This window comes from Phacochoerus africanus, chromosome 12 (genome assembly GCF_016906955.1).
Source record: "Phacochoerus africanus isolate WHEZ1 chromosome 12, ROS_Pafr_v1, whole genome shotgun sequence".
Taxonomy (NCBI): Eukaryota; Metazoa; Chordata; class Mammalia; order Artiodactyla; family Suidae; genus Phacochoerus; species Phacochoerus africanus.
In genome coordinates, this window is record NC_062555.1 from 51,381,844 (window position 1) to 51,401,687 (window position 19,844).

General features: G+C 36.3%; 1 protein-coding gene across 6 annotated transcripts in view; it reads left to right on the forward strand.

The window, feature by feature from the left end:
- The window catches only part of MINDY3 (MINDY lysine 48 deubiquitinase 3), an 82,467-nt gene extending 74,368 nt beyond the window's left edge, over positions 1 to 8,099 (forward strand). For 4 of the 6 annotated variants that reach the window (XM_047754816.1, XM_047754817.1, XM_047754820.1 and 1 more), the window contains 3 exons: positions 1,821 to 1,908; positions 4,015 to 4,086; positions 7,124 to 8,099. In XM_047754816.1, the coding sequence (XP_047610772.1) occupies positions 1,821 to 1,908; positions 4,015 to 4,086; positions 7,124 to 7,273 (310 nt within the window). In that variant the 3' untranslated portion in view covers positions 7,274 to 8,099. Of the gene's footprint in view, positions 1 to 1,820; positions 1,909 to 4,014; positions 4,087 to 5,283; positions 5,399 to 7,123 lie in introns of those variants that run through there. The other 2 variants (XR_007131184.1, XM_047754818.1) reach the window with 2 other exon arrangements.
- The last annotated feature ends 11,745 nt before the right edge of the window (positions 8,100 to 19,844 follow it).

Here is a 19,844-nt window from a genome sequence, read left to right on the forward strand (position 1 = left end):
AGCAAAAAGCAACATAAGACATAGTCGTATACATAGTTTTTAGAACTTGATCCTATTGTGTTTTTAAATAGCCGGGGTGTATTTTCTTTCTTTTTTTTGAAAGTCTGATATACATATAAACATTTACAAACTAATCACATCTGAATTAATATGTCTCCATCTCTATTTACAGCTATGATGTTATCCTTTCTTAGTAAGCATAATTGTTGATTCCAACTCACAGAGGAGAAATTTGGGAGAGACAGTTGACCTAGTTAATAAATGGTATAATAGTAACTACCATATTTCTTCTCACCTCATCTCCAAGTGGAGACCTCCTTGTTTACATTTCTCTAATATGCAAAAAGGACTGATCTCGGGTAATTTTGATTACTAACAGTTTTTAAGATGGGAAGGAGGAAGAAGGAAAAGTTAGGTTTTCTTTCAAACTCTTACATAGATGGCCATACATCATCTACTTAATTTTCCCATTTCATTAGAATACATGAATGATAAGCTTGGCGCAGCTGAGTTAGTGAAATTGTTTTTCTAGAAGTAGCTGAAAGGTTGGAACAAGTTACTCACTCCATCCTTTGGTCTCGTCGAGTGTATAATATGTGATGGCCCATAAACTAACAGGGTCATATCAACGATTGATAAGTTTAATTAAATACAATATGACCTTGCCTTCATTTGTTTCATGTCATAACCTTCTGGCATTACTCAGACCCACTGCAGTGTCACATCTTTGGTATATTGTACAGATGACTTGAACAATGCAGGGGTTAAGGTCACCAACCCCTGGGCAGACACAAATCTATGTGTACTTTTGACTCCCCCAAGACTTAAGTACTAATAGCCTACTGTTGACCGGAGACCTTACTGATAACACACATTTTGTATGTTGTATGTATTATATAGTGTTTTCTTAAAGTAACCTAAAGAAAATGTGTATAGGAAAATCATGAGGAAGCAAAAATATATTTATGGTACCTATATGTATTTACTGGAAAAAAAATCCACATGTAAGTAGACCCAGGAGGTTCAAATCCATGTTATCAAGAGTCAGCTGCATAATAAGGTATATTTAACCTGACAGTTAATAACAGGGAGAATGAACATTTTCTGAAAAGATCATTTCCATTTTTGAAGCTCTTTGATTCAGTCCACTTTTCTCTGCCTTCTTTCTAGTCACACATAGCACTTTTCAGCAACCTTGTCCACACCTAATACCGAAGCTATACAGAGCACTGTTCACTTCAGGCTCCTTCTGGAATAATACAGTACATTTCCACTTATTGAAATTCATATACTTTAGCCCTTGAGGATTATCTTACTTTTTAACCATCAGTTTACACTGTAAGCATTTTAAGCCTCCATCTCATTTGGTTCTTGAAAGTAAGCTCTTTAGGAGATGTTTTTAATTATCTAATGTACCACTGCCTTTAACACTGTTTCTTTTTCTTCCTAAACATTTTTTTAAGTTAAATGCCTCATTTGATAGTTAAATTCAAGCGTACCTACGAAGCAAAGAGAATGTTCCTTTGGGAAGTTATAAGCCTGAGTTTTTAAGTTATTTTACCTAATAAGGAACAATACTCCAAAGTCATCATTGTAATTTAAATTTTAAATAGTAACAGATTAGTCTAGTTTAAAAATAACCAAGTTTTGGCAAATTAGATGTCATTCCTATGTATTTGTCATTAAGGATCTAAAAAGAACAGCTCTTAGGATTTTTGGCAGTCAAATGTGTTAGAGTACTAGTAATTTAATCACGAAAGAAGAAAAATAAGCTTTTTTTTCTTTGGTATCCACTGTTTTTCTTTTTTCTCTCCCCACAGTATAAATCTCATGAAGAATAAATTAGATCCAGAAGGGTTAGGAATCATACTATTGGGTCCTTTTCTTCAAGAATTTTTTCCTGATCAGGTAACATAGCTGAAGAAATATCTTTATTGTTTTGTGCTGTTGAGATGATCATATTATGATTGTTTCAGCATTTTTTTCTACTAATTGAAAATGTTCCTACATCCAGATACAAAACTAAGAAAGTGAAATTATCATGTGAATACTTTCCCCTGACAGAGAGGCTCGGGGGAGGCTCGGTACCTGTGTTCCAAAATTCACTAAGTCACAACTTTGATTGGGGCATGGGGGCAGTGGAAGAGAGTATATAAACCAGTGTAGACACACTGATACGGTTCTTCTAAAGGAAGATTCAAATCCATAGGTACATGGAGTGAAAAAAGAAAAGTGTCACTTAGTCCACTCCCACCCCTCTTTTCCTCCTCTCCAGTAACTGTTGTTAATAGGAAGTTCTAGGAGGATACGTTCCAAAGTACTAGGAGAGGAGGCAGAGGAGCCTGTTGTATGAGTGTGAACTCCTGAGAGTGCTCCTGAGTTTCAGAGAAGTGACTGAATGGAGCTGAGTAAAAAAGGAAAAGCTTCGCGTGGAGCCGTGCTGTTTGATGTCGGGACACGTCTTCCACAGGCTGTGACAGGAGCTCAGTTAAAAGAATCTATGCTGGTCTCAGTACCCTTGAGTTATGTCTGATCATTGGCTAATTCTATAGCCTCCACCTGGTTTTTCTTCCTGTCTGCGTGAAGGGTTCTACCACTCAGCCACTAGCCAGGTAGACTGTGATCATTTTATCAGGTACCAGCACGACTTAAATTACAACTCACTAATTAAAGAAATCCCAATTTCTGTTCTACGTCTGTCATATCTACCTCTGTCATAAAGTAACTAAGGAAGTCCCAGCATAGCTATTAGCCTTTATGCAACTTTGGGAAAATGCTTCATAAAAAAAATTTTTTTTCTGACATTATTAGGAAACTTATTGGATTTAAGGTCCTCAGACTCTAACTACCAGGGTTTTTTGAAAGTTCTCTTTTGGAATCTAATATGGTGTTTTAGATATCTTAAATTTTTCATAAGTTATAGCATTTAACTTTATATCCTTAAATTTAAAATTATAGTATTAAACTTCTGGGGGTGTATTTTGAAAAGTGCTTGGTAAATGTAAACAAAGTGATATAGTTACCAAATATGATATTATATATTGCCAAAAGATATAAAAGATATATATATACATATATTTAGTTAATACATGGTGCTGCTTATAGTCTATGAACTTGAATTTCAAGAAATTTTTTATTGTAATATTCCATGAAGTAATTAAAAAGAATTATTATAGTCCCCTTCTCAGATAACAGACTTTTATGTCACTATTCTTTTTTTCTTTCCAAGTTCATCTCTTTCCATTTGCTTATTTCCTGCTATTTTTCTCAACCTGGTCTTGGTTCTCTTTAGAGTGAGGGGTTCTCAATGTGTGGTCCCCAGTGGCAGGTTAGAAATCAGATTCTCAGGTGCCTCCCCAGCCCTAGTTGAGAGGTGTAGGGGGTGGGCCCCAGCTGTCTGTTCGAACCAACCCCCCAAGGGATTCCAGTGGCACCGTATTGAGACCTACTTCTTTAGGGGGAGACTTGTCACATCCCTGCCTAGTGACACCCTGTAAGAGCTGCAACCTGTCTGTGGGACAGATCCTAGCCCACAGCACTGATGTTCTCCTCTGCCATGAGGCTGTGAAGTAACTGGAAATATGGATGCATGTATGTTTGTAATCTGAGTGAAAAGGATGTCCCGGCCCTCTGTATTTATTGAGAGGAACAGATTATTTACAACCAGAAAAAAAAAGCAGAGATGCATTTTAGGAAGTATTTTTGTATTTTAGAAGCTTGTCCTTTTAAAAAAAAATTATAGTAATGCACCTATTTAAAAACAAAATGAGCTGCTATAGAAGAGCTTATAATAAAAACCAGTACTTCCCCATACTTCCCCAGTTTCCAGTCTCTTCCCCAGAAGCAACTATTCCAGCTTTTAGATTTAGTGGCAGTCCACTGCATAAAGTTGCTTGCTTTATTAAATGATTCCTCAAAGCGTGTGGCTTTAAGAAACTTCCATTTTACTTTCAATAGCTAATTAGACATTGCCTGATGTAAAGACCTGAAGTTTTACTCATACTTTATCTATAGGGTTCCAGTGGTCCAGAGTCTTTTACTGTCTACCACTACAATGGATTGAAGCAATCAAATTACAATGAAAAGGTATGAAAACTCTCACAGTAATTTGTCTTCACGTGGGTTGATAAAATATAGGAGTGTATAACAATGTTTGAGCCCCATAAAGTTGCTCCTTTAGGAAGAAAATTCTAAGAGTCTCCACTGTCACAACATATTTTTGAACTAGACTCAGTAAGACCTTCACTGAAATTCTGGAGCAGTAGTTTCACTGTGACAAAATAACTACATCTAAATACAAGTTCTTATGCATGGGTGTGTAGTTATTACTAAATCAAGATGAGGCTGCCCCAAAGGTACTGATCCATTTAAATGGAGAAAAGGGTAAGAGTGAGATTTTTGATTTAGAAGACTATTTTTAAGGATTTAAATTAATAACTCTAATGACTACTAGCATTTATTTGCCTAGAATTGCCTTAAGCACTTTGTTTCATCCAAAGTTTCCTGCCACCCCATGAAGTAAGTATTGACTGTATATCCCCATTTTCCAGTGGAGGAAACAGGCTCAGAGAGGTAAGGACCCTGGCCAAGGTCAGGCAGCCAGGAAACAAGGTCAGGCAGACCTGCGACTGAATCCTCGGTCGTCTGCCTCCCAGCCTGGGCTCACCCCCTCTGCTTTGCTGCTTTTCTTCACAAGTCACTGACAGAGAGGCACATCGGTGCTTCCCTTCCAGATGCACTCACTGGTTTAAATCAAAAGTTTGGTCTTGCCACTTCTGCCTCTTTGATTAATGAGCTTTGTCTACACACAAGCTGTATCTACTATGTTCACGTTTGTTCCAGTAACAGTCACAGTATTGATGAATAAGGCTTAACATGCCTTTTTAAGTTGAAATACCCATGCTGCTTTCATCTGTATCAAAATTGCAGATGGCTACAGAAAATAGATCATAATGTACATCAGAGACATCGTTTTAGAGCAAATATACCCTGCGACTAAAGCTTACTCTCATTTTCATAATGAAACATCAGTTAGAACTTTTATTAAATTAGGTCCGAAGACTTTTTCATAGGACAATCGTTGGTTACAGATAGCAAAAAATAGAAACGGTCCATAGGAAGACTCGTGTGCTCCGTCCTAATGTGTGGAAATGAATGCTTTTTGTAGATTGTGAAGTTTGTATGTAGCTTTACAATAGAAGGTACTTGCTAAGTCAATCATTAGTTGCCTGCCTGCCCAATCCCTGCAAGGTAGGTCAGTCACATATTATCTGTATTTTACAGATGAGGCATCTGAGACAGGGTCACAGAGCAAGTCACTGGCAGAGCAGGGATTGGAACTGAGTTCCTGATTCCCCAATCCTGTCCTTGGTCTGCTTGACCACGCTACCTGTATATAGTAAGTTTTCAAGTCTGCTCCTGACAAGCGTCTGACATACTAACAAAGAGATGAGAAATCGAAGATGAACTGTTACCATGACCACAGTAGATAAGAACTGTAAAGCAAAGCGTGTATGCCGTTAAGTTGCAGGGGTATAACGTTTTGAAGTCACTCAGGAGCCAGAAGTAGGGTAGACCGCAGAGTAAGGTACTGTTAAAAGTATCTGAGGCAGTAGACGGAAGGAGAAGGCTGGCCACGTGGGAGGGAGCGTGACCTGCCGGGCAGCACAGGCCTGCTAAAGCTGCAGAAAAGGTAGGTCACGGTACGCTGTCCAGGCAGGTCTGCTGTAACGCCATGAGCCAGTGAAGTTCTTGGTGAAAAAGAGGGCCTGTCTTATTTGTTAATTATAATAACCTGAGATGTAGTCTTCATGGATGATTTTTCAGAAAAAGAAGTTTTGGTCTGGAGGGTTGAAGAGCATGACTCGTAGTTTTAATAGTAAATATAGTCCATCAAAAGCAGAAACTAATATATTAACCAAAATAAAGGTGCAAAGTAATAAAGTATTTCACATCAGTGTTTTTAGTGCTTCCCCAAAAAGGAATAGAGTCATGAAACCAAATTATATGACCCAGTAAAATAGAAGATACTCCAATTCTGTATTTTTTTTTTTTTTTAAGGAGACTCCATCTTTAGGCAAATAAAGTTGTGTCTTTTGGCCTCTTGGTCAAAGTAGTTTATAGCTTTTATCTTGGAAGAACATAATTACAATCATGTGTATCAGCCACTGAGCGTGTAAAAATCCCTGTACATACTTTGGAAGAAGGCAGCCTGTATCTGTTTCTTTTAAAGTATGCAATTAGAATTTCTCTTGGTACAAAGAGACATTAATGACTGAATCAGTTAATGCCAGTGAGCACTTATGAGTTAGGGTTTTAGTTAGTATGTTACTTCATAGATAACTTGTAAAAAGTTTATGTAAATTAATTGGAATGTAACTTTTTTCTGATATTCACCTGCAGTGTATCTTTTAAATGGTCATTGCCACCGCATGTCAAGTACCTATTTTTATCCCTCAACCTTCTTCTACTATTTGATTTTTGTTGCTGTCCTGACGTTCTTTAATTTTTTTCTAATGATTTTTCATGCAGAACAAAGTCCATTCATGAAGAGCAATTCAGTAGTATCTAATACAGTAGTAGAACATTTCATTCACACACCTAATTTGCTTTCAGCTCTGGAAATTCAGCACTTCAATTGAGAGTAAAAATAAAGTCCTTCTCAAAACGTAGAGCTCTAGGGTAGCCTTTTATCTCAGGAGGCAGCATCAGCAGCTGAGTGCCTCAATATAAAAGCACTAGGAACTATGTCAGTGTTAAGTAAATAAAATTTGAAAATATTCCAAGTGGCATATATTATTGAAGAGTGATTTTTCTTTTATCAGAAACCATATATGTTCTTGGGGAGTCACATACACTTTCTTTTTGTTTTAATCTAAGGCAGCTGGTCAGCTAATAGTTAAAACTGTTTCACCATCTTGTTTCCAGATTTATTTTCAGTACCTAATCAGTAAGCATATATTCTTGCTTATAATTTCTACCAAAGTAAAGTTAGATAGAAAGTTCCATATCGAACAGTATACAGTGCTCTGCTCTGTTTGCTAGCTTGTGATAAGTTCTGTATCCCTCCTAAGACTTTGCTAAGAATACTGATTGACCTTGGTGGCTTCATTTTGTTCAACAGGTCATGTATGTGGAAGGAACCGCAGTTATTATGGGTTTTGAAGATCCCATGCTGCAGACAGATGACACTCCTATCAAACGCTGTCTCCAAACCAAATGGCCCTACATTGAACTACTCTGGACCACAGATCGCTCTCCTTCACTAAACTGATTTGCTGAGTATTGCTAAGGAAGATCAGAGCAGCTGTTGAAAGAGGGATGCAGGACTGGCGATTGGCTCCTTTAAGCTGTACACTGGTATCACTGATGAACTGTAAATAACAATTGACAACACATTTTCAGTGTTTAAGATATGTTTAAATTATTTGTTTTAAAGCTTTATGATGTTAAAGGTTACCCCTATTTAAACTCTTTATGTGAAATTCACTAGCAAAACTAAGCTTTACTCAAAGTTCATCACTGTTGCAGTCAGAGCAGTCATTTATCAAATTAGAAACACCATATCACTGTAACATTTTTATATTGAGTATCACAGTTATGATTTCTAAACTTCTAGTTGGGGGTTTTACTTCATTTGGGCACAGTTTATTGTTTAAATGATTCTGGCATGCAATATATCAGCCTCCATATTGAAATGCAGAAGGGTTTAATCTTTGTTATTTCTTTTCTAAGGTCTGGTTTCCATTAGAAATAATGATATATAACAAATTATCAACCTGGATCTTTGACAATTGGCTTAGCTCTAGCATGTTTATAAAAAGTAGAAACTATAAGGGAACACTACCACTTATTCACAGATATGAGCGGATGTATTAAAAAAAAAGGAAAGAGAATCTGTTTGATAGTCTTAACACTGTTGACTTTCACTGTATTGCCAAATATACTTTTCCAAATTTGTCCCAACAGCCCTGTAAGCCAGCTTTCTTGTATATTTATAAATGTGATAAATGCATGAGAACATCTGTTATTACATTAGTATATTGCATTATTTATTATGATCCTAGTGGATGGCCTAGATAAACACTTTTTTTCTTTAACTGTACCCTTGCATTTTTTGCATTCGTGGCTCAAAATAACTATTTTTCAGTGATTCTGCCTGGTCACTGTAAGAGCACCATGTCGAACAGATTCCTGCCTGACTTACACAATACCTCGGAAGGGAGATAAACCACTTACTCGGAGCTCAGTAACTGACTCTGACAGCCAGAAGCTCCAGAACCTAGGGGCAGCTGTCTGGATCAGTGGACAGGTACAGAAGCCCCATCCTGTTTATTTCTGAGAGAGATTTACCCTATCTCTATAGGTTTGTTGCCCAGCAATTTGAACTGTGAATAGCCAGTCACTGGGGAAGCAGACAGGATATCCTGTTAAGCATCCTAGAACTGAACTTTACCTTCAGCAGTGCAGCTGAACATATAAATCTCTTGAAGGTTTTATTTACAGTTTATCTTTATAGACATTAACAATTATAAGTAGATTGTACCATAGGAAAAACATGGCAAAAACCTTTTCTATATAACTTTTAGTGGCACTGTGTTCAGCAGTGAGATACTAGCTACTACAATTACAGCTGTAAAATGTCAGTCTTTGGGGTTAATCCTGGCTATTTCCAAATGTATATAAAATACATTATGCGAGAATTAATTTTCTTAACTCTGGTCCTAAATTCCAGGAGGATTACCAAAACGCATAGATTGTCTCATAAACCTTGAGCTTACACTATAGGCTATTCTTCTTATAATTGCTTCCTAACAAACCATCCCCAGAACTTCATGACGTAAAGCAATCATTTTGCAAAGACTATGTCTCAGTAGTTTGAACAAACTACAGTAGGTATGGCTTGTCTGCCTCCCAGTCTAGAGACCCAGCTGGTAGACAATAGTTGTCTTGACTCACATGACACGATCAAAGACAACATCAGACACTTGCAGATACATTTTTTTTCTTTTCATATCCATATGGGACACAGCAAAGTAGTCTATATGCTGGGCCGTAAAACACATCCAGAAAAATCCCATAAAGTCAGAAAATTAAGGAACACACTTCTAAATAACCCAAGGGTCAAAGTGGAATTGCACTGGGAATTAGAACATATTTTTTACTGAATAATAAGGAAAACAGCACATAGCAAAAATTATGGGATATAAATATAGCAGTGCTTAAAGAACATATAGTTTTTAAATATATTAGAAAAATAAAACGTTTAAAAATCGGAAAGCTGTTTTCATCTTAAAAACGAGAAACTGAAAGTAAAGTAAAAAATGAGACAAAAGAGAGGTCTTCCTATGCAAAAGAGCAAATGTGGACTCCTGCTTCACACCATTTATAACAATTAACTTTAAATGACCAGAGATCTAATTTTAAGAGCAAAAACTATAAAAGAAGAAACAGGACTAAATCTTCATCACAGTGGGTTAGGCAGTGGTTTCTCAGAGTACCAAAAATAACAGCAGCAACAACAAAGATGAATTGGATTGGTCTTCATCAAAATTAAAATATTTGTGTGTCAGAGGACATCATCGGAGGGAGATGACAACCCAAAGAATGGGGGAAACTATTTGAAAATCATATCTCATAAGGAATTTGTATCCAGAATATATAAAGAAATCTTAACACAAAAAACATACTTTTAAATGGGTAAATAAATGATTTGAAGAGATCTGTCTCCAAAGGTGATATACAAATGGCCAGTAAACACACAAACGGAGTGATTCACAAAACTAGTCATTAGGGAAATTCAAATAAAAACCATGAAATAGCACCTCACCTACACTAGGATGTCTAAAATCAAAAAGCTAGACAGAAGTATTAGCAGAGACATGGAGAAAGTGGAACACTTAAGTTGTTGGTAGGGATAGAAAATGAAGTCTCTACAAGAACAGTAATGAAGTTCTTCAGGAATGAAATCAAGGGACAGCATCTCCATTCCTAGTTATACACCCAAGAGAAACAAAACATACACACAAAAACTTTAAATATTTATAGTGGTGTTACTCATGCTAGCCAAAAATGAAAACAACCTAAATGTCCATTAACTGATGGGTGGATAAATAAATGTACTGTGTATATAGTATATACATACAATGAAATATTTGCAAATAAAAAAGGATGAATTACTGATAAATGCTGCAACATGGATGAACCTTGAACACTTGATAAATTAAGCCTGTCACAAGAGATCATATTTTATGATTCCATTTATGTGAAATGTCTACAATAGGCAAACCAAAGAGACACAAAAGGGATTAGCAGTCACCAGAGCCAAAGATGGGAACAGAATTGGGAAGTGATTGCCTATGTATACAGGTTTCTATGTATAGGGACATAAAATGTTCTAGTATGGGTAGTGGTGAAAGTTGCACAACACTGAACATACTAAAAACCACTGAACAGAATTAAAGATCAAAGTAGAAATCCATGAAATAGAAAGCAGATATATAAAAGATGAAAAAAGCAACACCAAAGGTTAGTTCTCTGAAAAAAAACCTAACAAAAAGGATAAAAACACCAAACAAAGGGAACGCTACTCAAGATTATGTAATAGGAGTTCCCGTCGTGGCGCAGTGGTTAACGAATCCGACTAGGAACCATGAGGTTGTGGGTTCAGTCCCTGGCCTTGCTCAGTGGGTTAAGGATCCGGCGTTGCCGTGAGCTGTGGTGTAGGATACAGATGCAGCTCGGATCCTTAGTTGCTATGGCTCTGGCATAGGCTGGTGGCTGCAGCTCTGATTCAACCCCTAGCCTGGGAACCTCCATATGCCGCAGGAGCAGCCCAAGAAATGGCAAAAAGACAAAATATATATATATATATATATATGTAATAACCTATATGGGAAAAGAATCTGAAAGAGAATGGATGCAGATGTATAACTGATTCAGTTTGCTGTACACCTGAAACTAACACAACATTGTAAATCAACTATACTCCAGTAGAACATCTAAGAAAACTGATCAAGAACAAAATGAGATATAAAACAAATTATTAATACCAAGAAAGAAAAGGGAAACATTTTCTCCAGATATTCAAAACTGGAGTTAGAGTATATTCAAACTAAGTTGTTGTTATCATAAAATAGATTGTTACAAATTTAAACTATATAGTAACCACAAGGGAAAAATCTGCAATAGGTAGATACACAAAAGATAAAGGAATGTAAGCATTCAACTACAGAAGAATATCAAAACACAAATGAAGACATCAAGAGAAGCAAACAAAGAATTCCAAAACAACCGGAAAGCAATAAACAAAATGGCAGTAAGTACATACCTATCAAAAATCACCTGAAATGCAAATAGATTAAATTATCCAATCAAAATGCATAGCATGGCTGAATAGATTTTAAAAACAAGCCAAAAATAAAGAAAACAAGACCCATCTATACACTGCCTGCAAATGAAAAACAAAAGAAACCCGGGCTAACTAAACTTTAATCAGGCAAAACTGACTTCCAGATAAAGGCTGTAATAAGAGACAAAAGGTCATTATAAAATGCTTATTGGGTCATTCCGGCAAAAGGACATAACATTTGTAAATATACTCCCAACCTAGGAGCACCTAAATATATAAATCAAATATACATTGACTGCTAACAGCCCTAAAGAGAGAAGTAGATATCCATATAATAACAGGGGACTTTAAATATCCACTTTCATAAATAGATAGAACATCCAGACATAAAAAGGAAATGTTGGATTTAAACTGCATGTTAGACCAGATGGACTTAACATATACAGAACATTCCATCCAAAAGCAACAGGATGCACATTCTTCTCAAGCTAACATGAAACATTTTCCAGGCTATATCATGTTAGCCCACAAAACAAATCTTAACAAATTTAAAAAGACTGAAATCATATCAAGCATTGTTTCTAACCACAATGGTACAAAAATTGAAATCAATTACCAGAAGAAAACTGTAAAGTTCACAAATGTGTGGATAATAAGCAACACGCAACTGAATAACCAACAGGTCAAAGAAGAAAACAAAAGAGAAATAAAAATTCGAGACACATGAATGTGGAAGTACAACACACAAAAACTTACGAGGAGAGTTCCCATCATGGCTCAGCAGAAACGAACCCAACAACTATCCATGGAGATGCAGGTTTGATCCCTGGCCTGGCTCAGTGGGTTAAGGATCTAAGTGGCTATGGCTGTGGCATACACCAGCAGCTGCAGCTCTGATTCAACCCCTAGCCTGGGAACTTCCATATGCCATGGGTGTGGCCCTAAAAAGACAAACAACAACAACAAAAAAATTGAAACAAAACCTTACGGGATACCAGAAGCAGTTCTAAGAGGGAAATTCATAATGATAAATGCCTATGTAGAAAAACAAGGAATATCTCAAATAAACAACCTAACTTTATACTTCAAGGACACAGAAAAACCAAATGAAGTAGACACTAAAAAGACAATTAAAAGATCACTGAACTAAGAGCTAGTTTTTTTTTTTTTTTAAGATACACAAAATTGGCAACATTTGGCTAGACTCAGCAAGAAAAAGAGAGAACTCAAAATCAGAAACGAAAGAGGAGACACAACTGTACCGAGAAATAATGAAGAATCCTAAGAGGCTACCTGTGAGCAATCTCATGCCAACAAATTCAACAACCTAGAAGATACAGAAATTTCTAGAAATATATAACTTATCAAGACTGAATCATGATGAAAGAGAAAATCTAAACAAACTCATTACTAGCAGGGAGATTAAATCAGTAATCGAAAATCTCCAAGGAGTTCCTGCTGTGGCACAGTGGGTTTAGAATCCAACTATAGTGGCTTGAGTTGCTGCAGAGGCAAGGGTTCAATTCCCAGCCCAAAACAATGGGTTAAAGAATCCAGCATTGCTATAGCTGTGGTATAGGTTGCAGGTGCAGCTCAGATTCAACCTCTGGCTCAGGAACTTCCATATGCCAAGGGTGTAGCCATTAAAAAGAAAAAAAAAAACTCCCCCAACCAACAAAAATGCTGGACCAAATGGCTACACTGGTGAAGTCTATGGAACAATAAACAATAGCTATTACCAATTCTTCTCAAACTCTTTCAAAAAATATGTAAAGGGGGAGAATATTTCCAAAATCATTGTATAAGGCCCACATTACCTAGACACAAAAACCAGACAAGGATACCACAAGAAAAGAAAATGGCAGGACAATATCCATGATGAATCTAGATATAAAATCAAAATAGAATAAAAATCCTCACAAAATATGAGTAAACCAAATTCCACAATACATGAAAGAAATCATGCACCATGAACAAGTGGGATTTACCCCAGGAATGCAAAAACATTTCAACATAAACAATCAACCATTGTGATATACCATGTTAACAAAACAAAGGATAAAAATCATATGATCATCTCAACGAAGGCATAAAAAGCACATGACACGCATTTATGATTAAAAACTCTCGGAGTTCCTGTTGTGGCACAGTGGAAATGAATCCAACTAGGAACCATGAGGTTGTGGGTTCGATTCCTGGTATAGTTTGCAGACGTGGCTCAGATCTGGCATTGCTGTGGCTCTGGCATAGGCCGGCAGCTGTAGCTCCGATTGGACCCCTAGCCTTGGAACCTCCATATGCCAGGGGTGAGCCCCTAAAAGAAGACAAAAGACAAAGTGAATAAATAAAAATAAATACATAAAAACTCTCGACAAACTGGTACAGAGGGAATATGCCTCAACACAATAATGGCCATATCTGACCAGGCCACAACTAATATCATGCTCATTGATAAAAGCTAATATCTCTCCAGGAGCAAGACAAGGATTCCCACTCTTTCCATGTTTATTCAACATAGTAATGGAAGTCCTAGCCAGAGCAATTAGGCAAGAAAAGAATAAAATAAAAAGGCATTCAAATTATAAAAGTAGTAGTAAAACTATTACTATTTGCAGATGATATTATATAGACAAAACCCTAAAGAGTCCACCAAAAAGAATGAATAGAATTAATAAATAAATTCAGTAGAATTGCAGAATAAAAAAAATCAATATGCAAAAATATGTTGTATTTTTATACACTAATAACAGACTATAGAAAGGAATTAAGAAAACAATCTCATTTATGGTCATATCAGAAATAATAAAATATCTGGAAACAAATTTAACTACGGAGGTGAAAGACTTCTACACTGAAAACTTTAGGACACTGATAAAAGAAACTGAAGAAGGAACAAATAGATGGGAAAATGTTCTGGGCTCATAAATTATACCTTTTCCTGCATGTGTGTATTCTGTTCTAACCACCACTGTAGATCCTTTCTCTTCTCTGACTTTCCAACTTTTTGATATTGATATGAAGCCACCAGGCTTATTCTTATCTTTAAGAAAACCTGTCAAAAGCATTTGCTTTTTCACTTGTCAGGGAAGGCTTATATTTACACCATCTATTCTGTTCTTACAGTACTTTTACAATTAGAAAATCTGAAAAAGAATGGATGTGTGTATATGTCTAACTTTGTTGTACAGCAGAAATAATCACAGCATTATAAATCAACTATATGTCAATAAAACTTTAAAAATGAAAAAAAGTTTAAAAAAATATTAAAATCTACATTCTTCCCAAAGCAATCTCCACTCCAATGCAATTCCTATCAAAATTCCAATCATATTTTTCGAAGGAATAGAAGAAACAATTCTAAAGTGTATATGGAAAGACAAAAAGACCCTAAAGAGCCAAAGCAATTTTGAGAAAGAAAAACAAAGCTGGAGACTTCATAGTTTCCAGTTATATTACAAACCATAGTAATCAAAACAATATATTTGCATAAAAACAGATACGCAGGTTAATGGAAGAGAGTATAGAGCTTAGAAATAAATCCGCACTTGTCTACAGTCATTTAATTACAACAAAGAGGCCAAGAATATATAACGGGCAAAGAACAGTCTTGTCAATAAACGGTGCTGGAAACACTAGACACCCACAAACAAAAGAATGAAACTAGACTACATAATCACACCACACACAAGAAATAACTTAAAAGGGATTAAAAACTTTAACAGAAGATCTGAAACCATAAAACTCCTAGAAGAAAATGGGCAGTAAGATCCCTGACATCAGTGTTGGTGATGATATTTTAGATGTGACACCAAAATCAAGGGCAACAAAATCCAAAATAAACATGGTAGGACTACATGAAACTAAAACGCTTCTGTACAGGAAAGGAAACCACCAACAAAATGAAAAAGCAATGAGAGAAAATATTTGCAAATTATATCCAAAAAGAGTTCAACATTTTACATATACATATATATATATATATATATATATATACATATTTTTACATGTATATAGAGATTTCATTCATATTAAAAAAATCATATTAAAATATGAGCAGAAGATCTGAACAGACATTTTTTCCAAAGAAGACATACCAATAACCATCAGGTACATGAAAAAGGTGGTAAAGGAGTTCCCACTGGGGCTTGGTGGGTTAAGGCACCGATATTGTCTCTGTGAGGATGTGGATTCCATCCCTGGTCTTGCTCAGTGGGTTAAGGATCCAACATTGCCACAACCTGTGGTATAGGTCATAGATGCAGCTTGGATCTGGTGTTGCTGTGGCTATGGTGTAGGCCTGCAGCTGCAAGTCCAATTTGACCCCTAGTCTGGGAACTTCCATATGCCACAGGTGCAGCAATTTAAAAAAAAAAGGGGGGGTGGGTCAACATCAGTAATCATCAGAGAAATGAAAATCAAAACCACAGTGAGATACCACCTCAGGCCTGTTAAAATTATTCTTATCAAGAGGAAGAATAACAAATGTTGCAGATAATATGGACAAAAGGAAGCCCTTGGGCACTATTGATGAGAATATAAATTGGTGCAGTCACTTTGGAAAACTGCATGGAGTTTTCTCAAAATGCTCAGAACGACCTTTAGATCTAGCAGTTATTTTCTGGGTATATATTTAAAGCAAACTTAATCACTTGCTCAAAAAAGAGTCCATCTCCAGGTTACTGAAGCATTACTTACAAAACCCAAGATAGAGAAACAACCTAAGCTTCCACTGACAGACAAATTAATTTATTTTTCAGCCGTATCTGCAGCACATGGAAGTTCCTAGGCTAGGGGTTGAATTGGAGCTGTAGCTGCCAGCCTATGCCCCAACCACAGCAATGTGAGATCTGAGATGCATCTACAACCTACACCATGGCTTGTGACAATGCTGGAACCTTAACCCACTGAACAAGATCAGGGATCCAACCCTCATCCTCACAGAGACACTATCAGGTCCCTAACCCAAAGAGCTACAGCCAGAACTCCATAAATGAACCTTTTAAATGTGGTATATACATAATAGAAATTATTCAGCCATAAAAAAGGAAATTTGTGCTAACATGGATGAACTTTGAGGACACTATGCAAAGTAAGACAGAAAGAGAAATATTGGATGATCTTACTTGTAAGTGGAATCTGGAGAAAAAAAATTCATAGATACAGAGAACAGATTGGTGGTAGCTGGGGCAGGGAATGGATGGAATGGGATCAAAAGATACAAACTTCTCATTAATAGATAATAAGTCCTGGGGAGATAATGTACAAGATGGCAACTAAAGTTAGTAACTTTCAAATATACACTATATTATTATTAAGAGGGTAGATCTTAAAAGTTCTTATCACAAAAACAACAAAATTTGTAACTATGTGTGGTGATTAATGTTAACTTTTTCTGGTAACCACCTTGTCACAATCAAATCATTATTTTGTATACCTAAAACTAACCCAGTGCTACGTGTCAAATATATCTCAATTAAAAAGACAGAATTGTAGGGATAGATGTGTATGAATTATAGGCTAAATAAAGAAAAGGTACACATGACCTTTATCATTAAATAAAGGTTAATGAAACCAACATAATTCTCTTCTTTCAAAATCAAACACTAACTGTTAAATAAACAACATGGCACACCGCTGATATTTCAGGCTCCCTCAAGTCCCTTCTAGGAAGACAAACAATAACGCATAAAGAACACTGGCCTTATAAAATCTTGTTTTAAATCCTGGCTCTATCACTTACTTATTTTTTCATTTAGCAAACCTTTATCAACAATCTCAAAGGCACCAGTCCCTTAATGTTTTGAATCCTACTTCCTCTGCCATAAAAAGAATAATTTTACCTACCTCACCAAGTGAGGTACACTCAATAATCATTGATTGACAACATTCCCACTTGCTTAATTTCTCAGAATAAAGATTATGGATAATAATTGGAAGGGGGGGAGGGTAATTAGGGAAAAAAATAGTCACACTCTGGGTAAAGTTTGCCTTAGTTCTTACCATGTGTCAGATATTATCTTCCCAATGTCTTTATAATTACAGGTACCATTTATATACTGTCTCTGAATCAGTTGTGACATGTCAACAGCCCTATGGTATAAGTTTTCCCATTGTAAAATGGCAGTTCCGGAAGTTTTGAGATAAACTTACTGCCCTTAATCGCACAGTCAGAATGAGGCAGGGCCGGGACACAAGGCTGGCTTAACCATCTCTGGTACCACGTCCTTGAATGCCAGCAGACCACAATGACACCAAGCCCCAAGAACAGTCAATGTCATCCATGCCTTCATTAAGGATGGTTTTACACACTCAGTGCCATGAGACACAAGAAGGACTTGGTCTCATCTTTGAATACTTGCTCCAGCATAGATTTGGGCAATTTACTTCAATATTTTATATGTATCTTGTATGCAAAACGGATTTGAAAATGATACTTATTTTCATTCACAAGACCTTAGTAAGCATTACTGTACTAAGTAAGATCTTAAATATAAAGCTCTCCAGCCCATACTAGGTGATCAAAGCAAAGTTTGTTCTCTTCTGCCCACCACTTTCTTATGAAGACAACAAAATATGGAAATCACAGAATTGCCATATATACCTGGAAGGCACTTGTGCCACACAGCAAATTTACACCAGCCCAGAATTTGTAAAAATAAGTATTAATTTAATTGAAGAAAATACAGTACATGACTCACTGTAATATAACACAGTATCCATCATATCAAAGGTATGTGACAATTTTCTAAGCATGAAAAAAACTTACACTATGAAGGAATTTTAATCTGAGTATAACATTGACAATGCAACTTTTTTTTCCACTGTTTCAAATCAGAGTTAACACTACATGTCTCTATGGAGAACACAAACCCATTCTATCAACACAATGGTCACATTATACAATAATATTTTCTTCCCTGTCAATTGCACTTTTTCTCCTTGTTCACACTAACTGATGTTACACATTAAATCCATTGAGTAATTCTAAACAAATATTTTGAGCAAAAAAGCAAATGTGAGCAATTTCCAGCTGTCTTGTAGAATTAAATTAAAACATTTTGTCTATAAACACACATATAATCTTGTTAAAATGTAATGGGGGAAATATGCCATGTCAAAATCATATGGCTCTGGGGGAAAAATATTTCTTTTTCTTAATTTCTTATACAGTCTTATTTGTTTTCTGTCTACTTAGTTACTTATTTTCACAATTCCTAGAAAGTCAGTACCATCTTTTCCCATGTGTCAAAATAACATAATTCTAAATGAAATATCAGAGTTTTCTTTCTTCCAAGAGGCTGGAGCCAGGAGTTTACATATTGGATGTTTTTGAAGGCAGAGTAGACCCTTGACATACTCACTAGCTACGAGTTAGCTACGAGTTGAATTAGTTGCTTGGTTTCTACATTGTTTTCTCCACCCAAGAAATGGGTTGTGAGAATCCTAAATAGCATGTGTAAATTTTCTGGTTCCAAGTAAATATTCTAATCATTATTATTGATTATCAGCTTCCTCACTTGCCAATGACTTAGGATCCCGATCAACTGAAAATACTAACTTTCTAAAGGAGATGGGGCACAAATCTATTGGAAATAGAAAATTGTAACTATATTAAAAATAATTAAGCTTCCAAATAATCCAATTTGTTATGGAATGGGGCAAAAGTGTCCATCAGAAGTGGGCTTGTGACCTCACTTACAATGCTAATAATCACTGCAGTAAGGCGTTCCCTTGTGATGCAGTAGGTTAAGGACCCAGCCTTGTCACTGCAATGGCTCGGGTTACTGCTGTGGCATGGGTTTGGGGTTACTGCTGTGGCACGTGTTTGATCACTGGCCCAGGCACTTCCATATGCTGTGGGCAAAATTATAATCACTGCAGTAAGCTTTGAGCTTTTCAGAGGCAGCCTCCAGATTTTATTCATATTTGTGACTCTAGTAACAGTTTTTGGAACAAAATGGAGACTCCAGAGTGGGAGGTGGAATTGTTATTCAATATAATACCAATTTTCGATCCATTATAATCTTTACTCATTTGAGTAAGGGACATTTCATAAATTAATTTTTTTCTTAAACTGCCAGTGTTATCAAAGTTTCCTCCACTTTTCCTCAGTAAATGTAATACCTCATACAAGTAGGGTAATAGATGAATATGGAATAAAGGAACATGTCATTGATAGCTTCTATATTCCAATAAATGAGGCAATTGGGTAATCCAAATGAGTCTTGACTGGTGGCATTTGAAGTAGAGTTGATTACAAGATTAGGGAAAACCTTACGCAATGAGATAGGAAAGATTGCTTTAGTGACAAAGGGCTCTGTCTTCTCTCCTAATACTGAGCCAAACCTTGAGGGCATGGTGGCTTTGGTTTGGCCACAGAGCAGGAGGCATGAGGGATGTGGGCATAGACTCTTGCCTAGATGTCTAGGAGGAGGCTATGGAAAGTCAGTGAGGGTTGGCAGAAAGGACAGTGGGAGGAAGCCCAATGCAAATA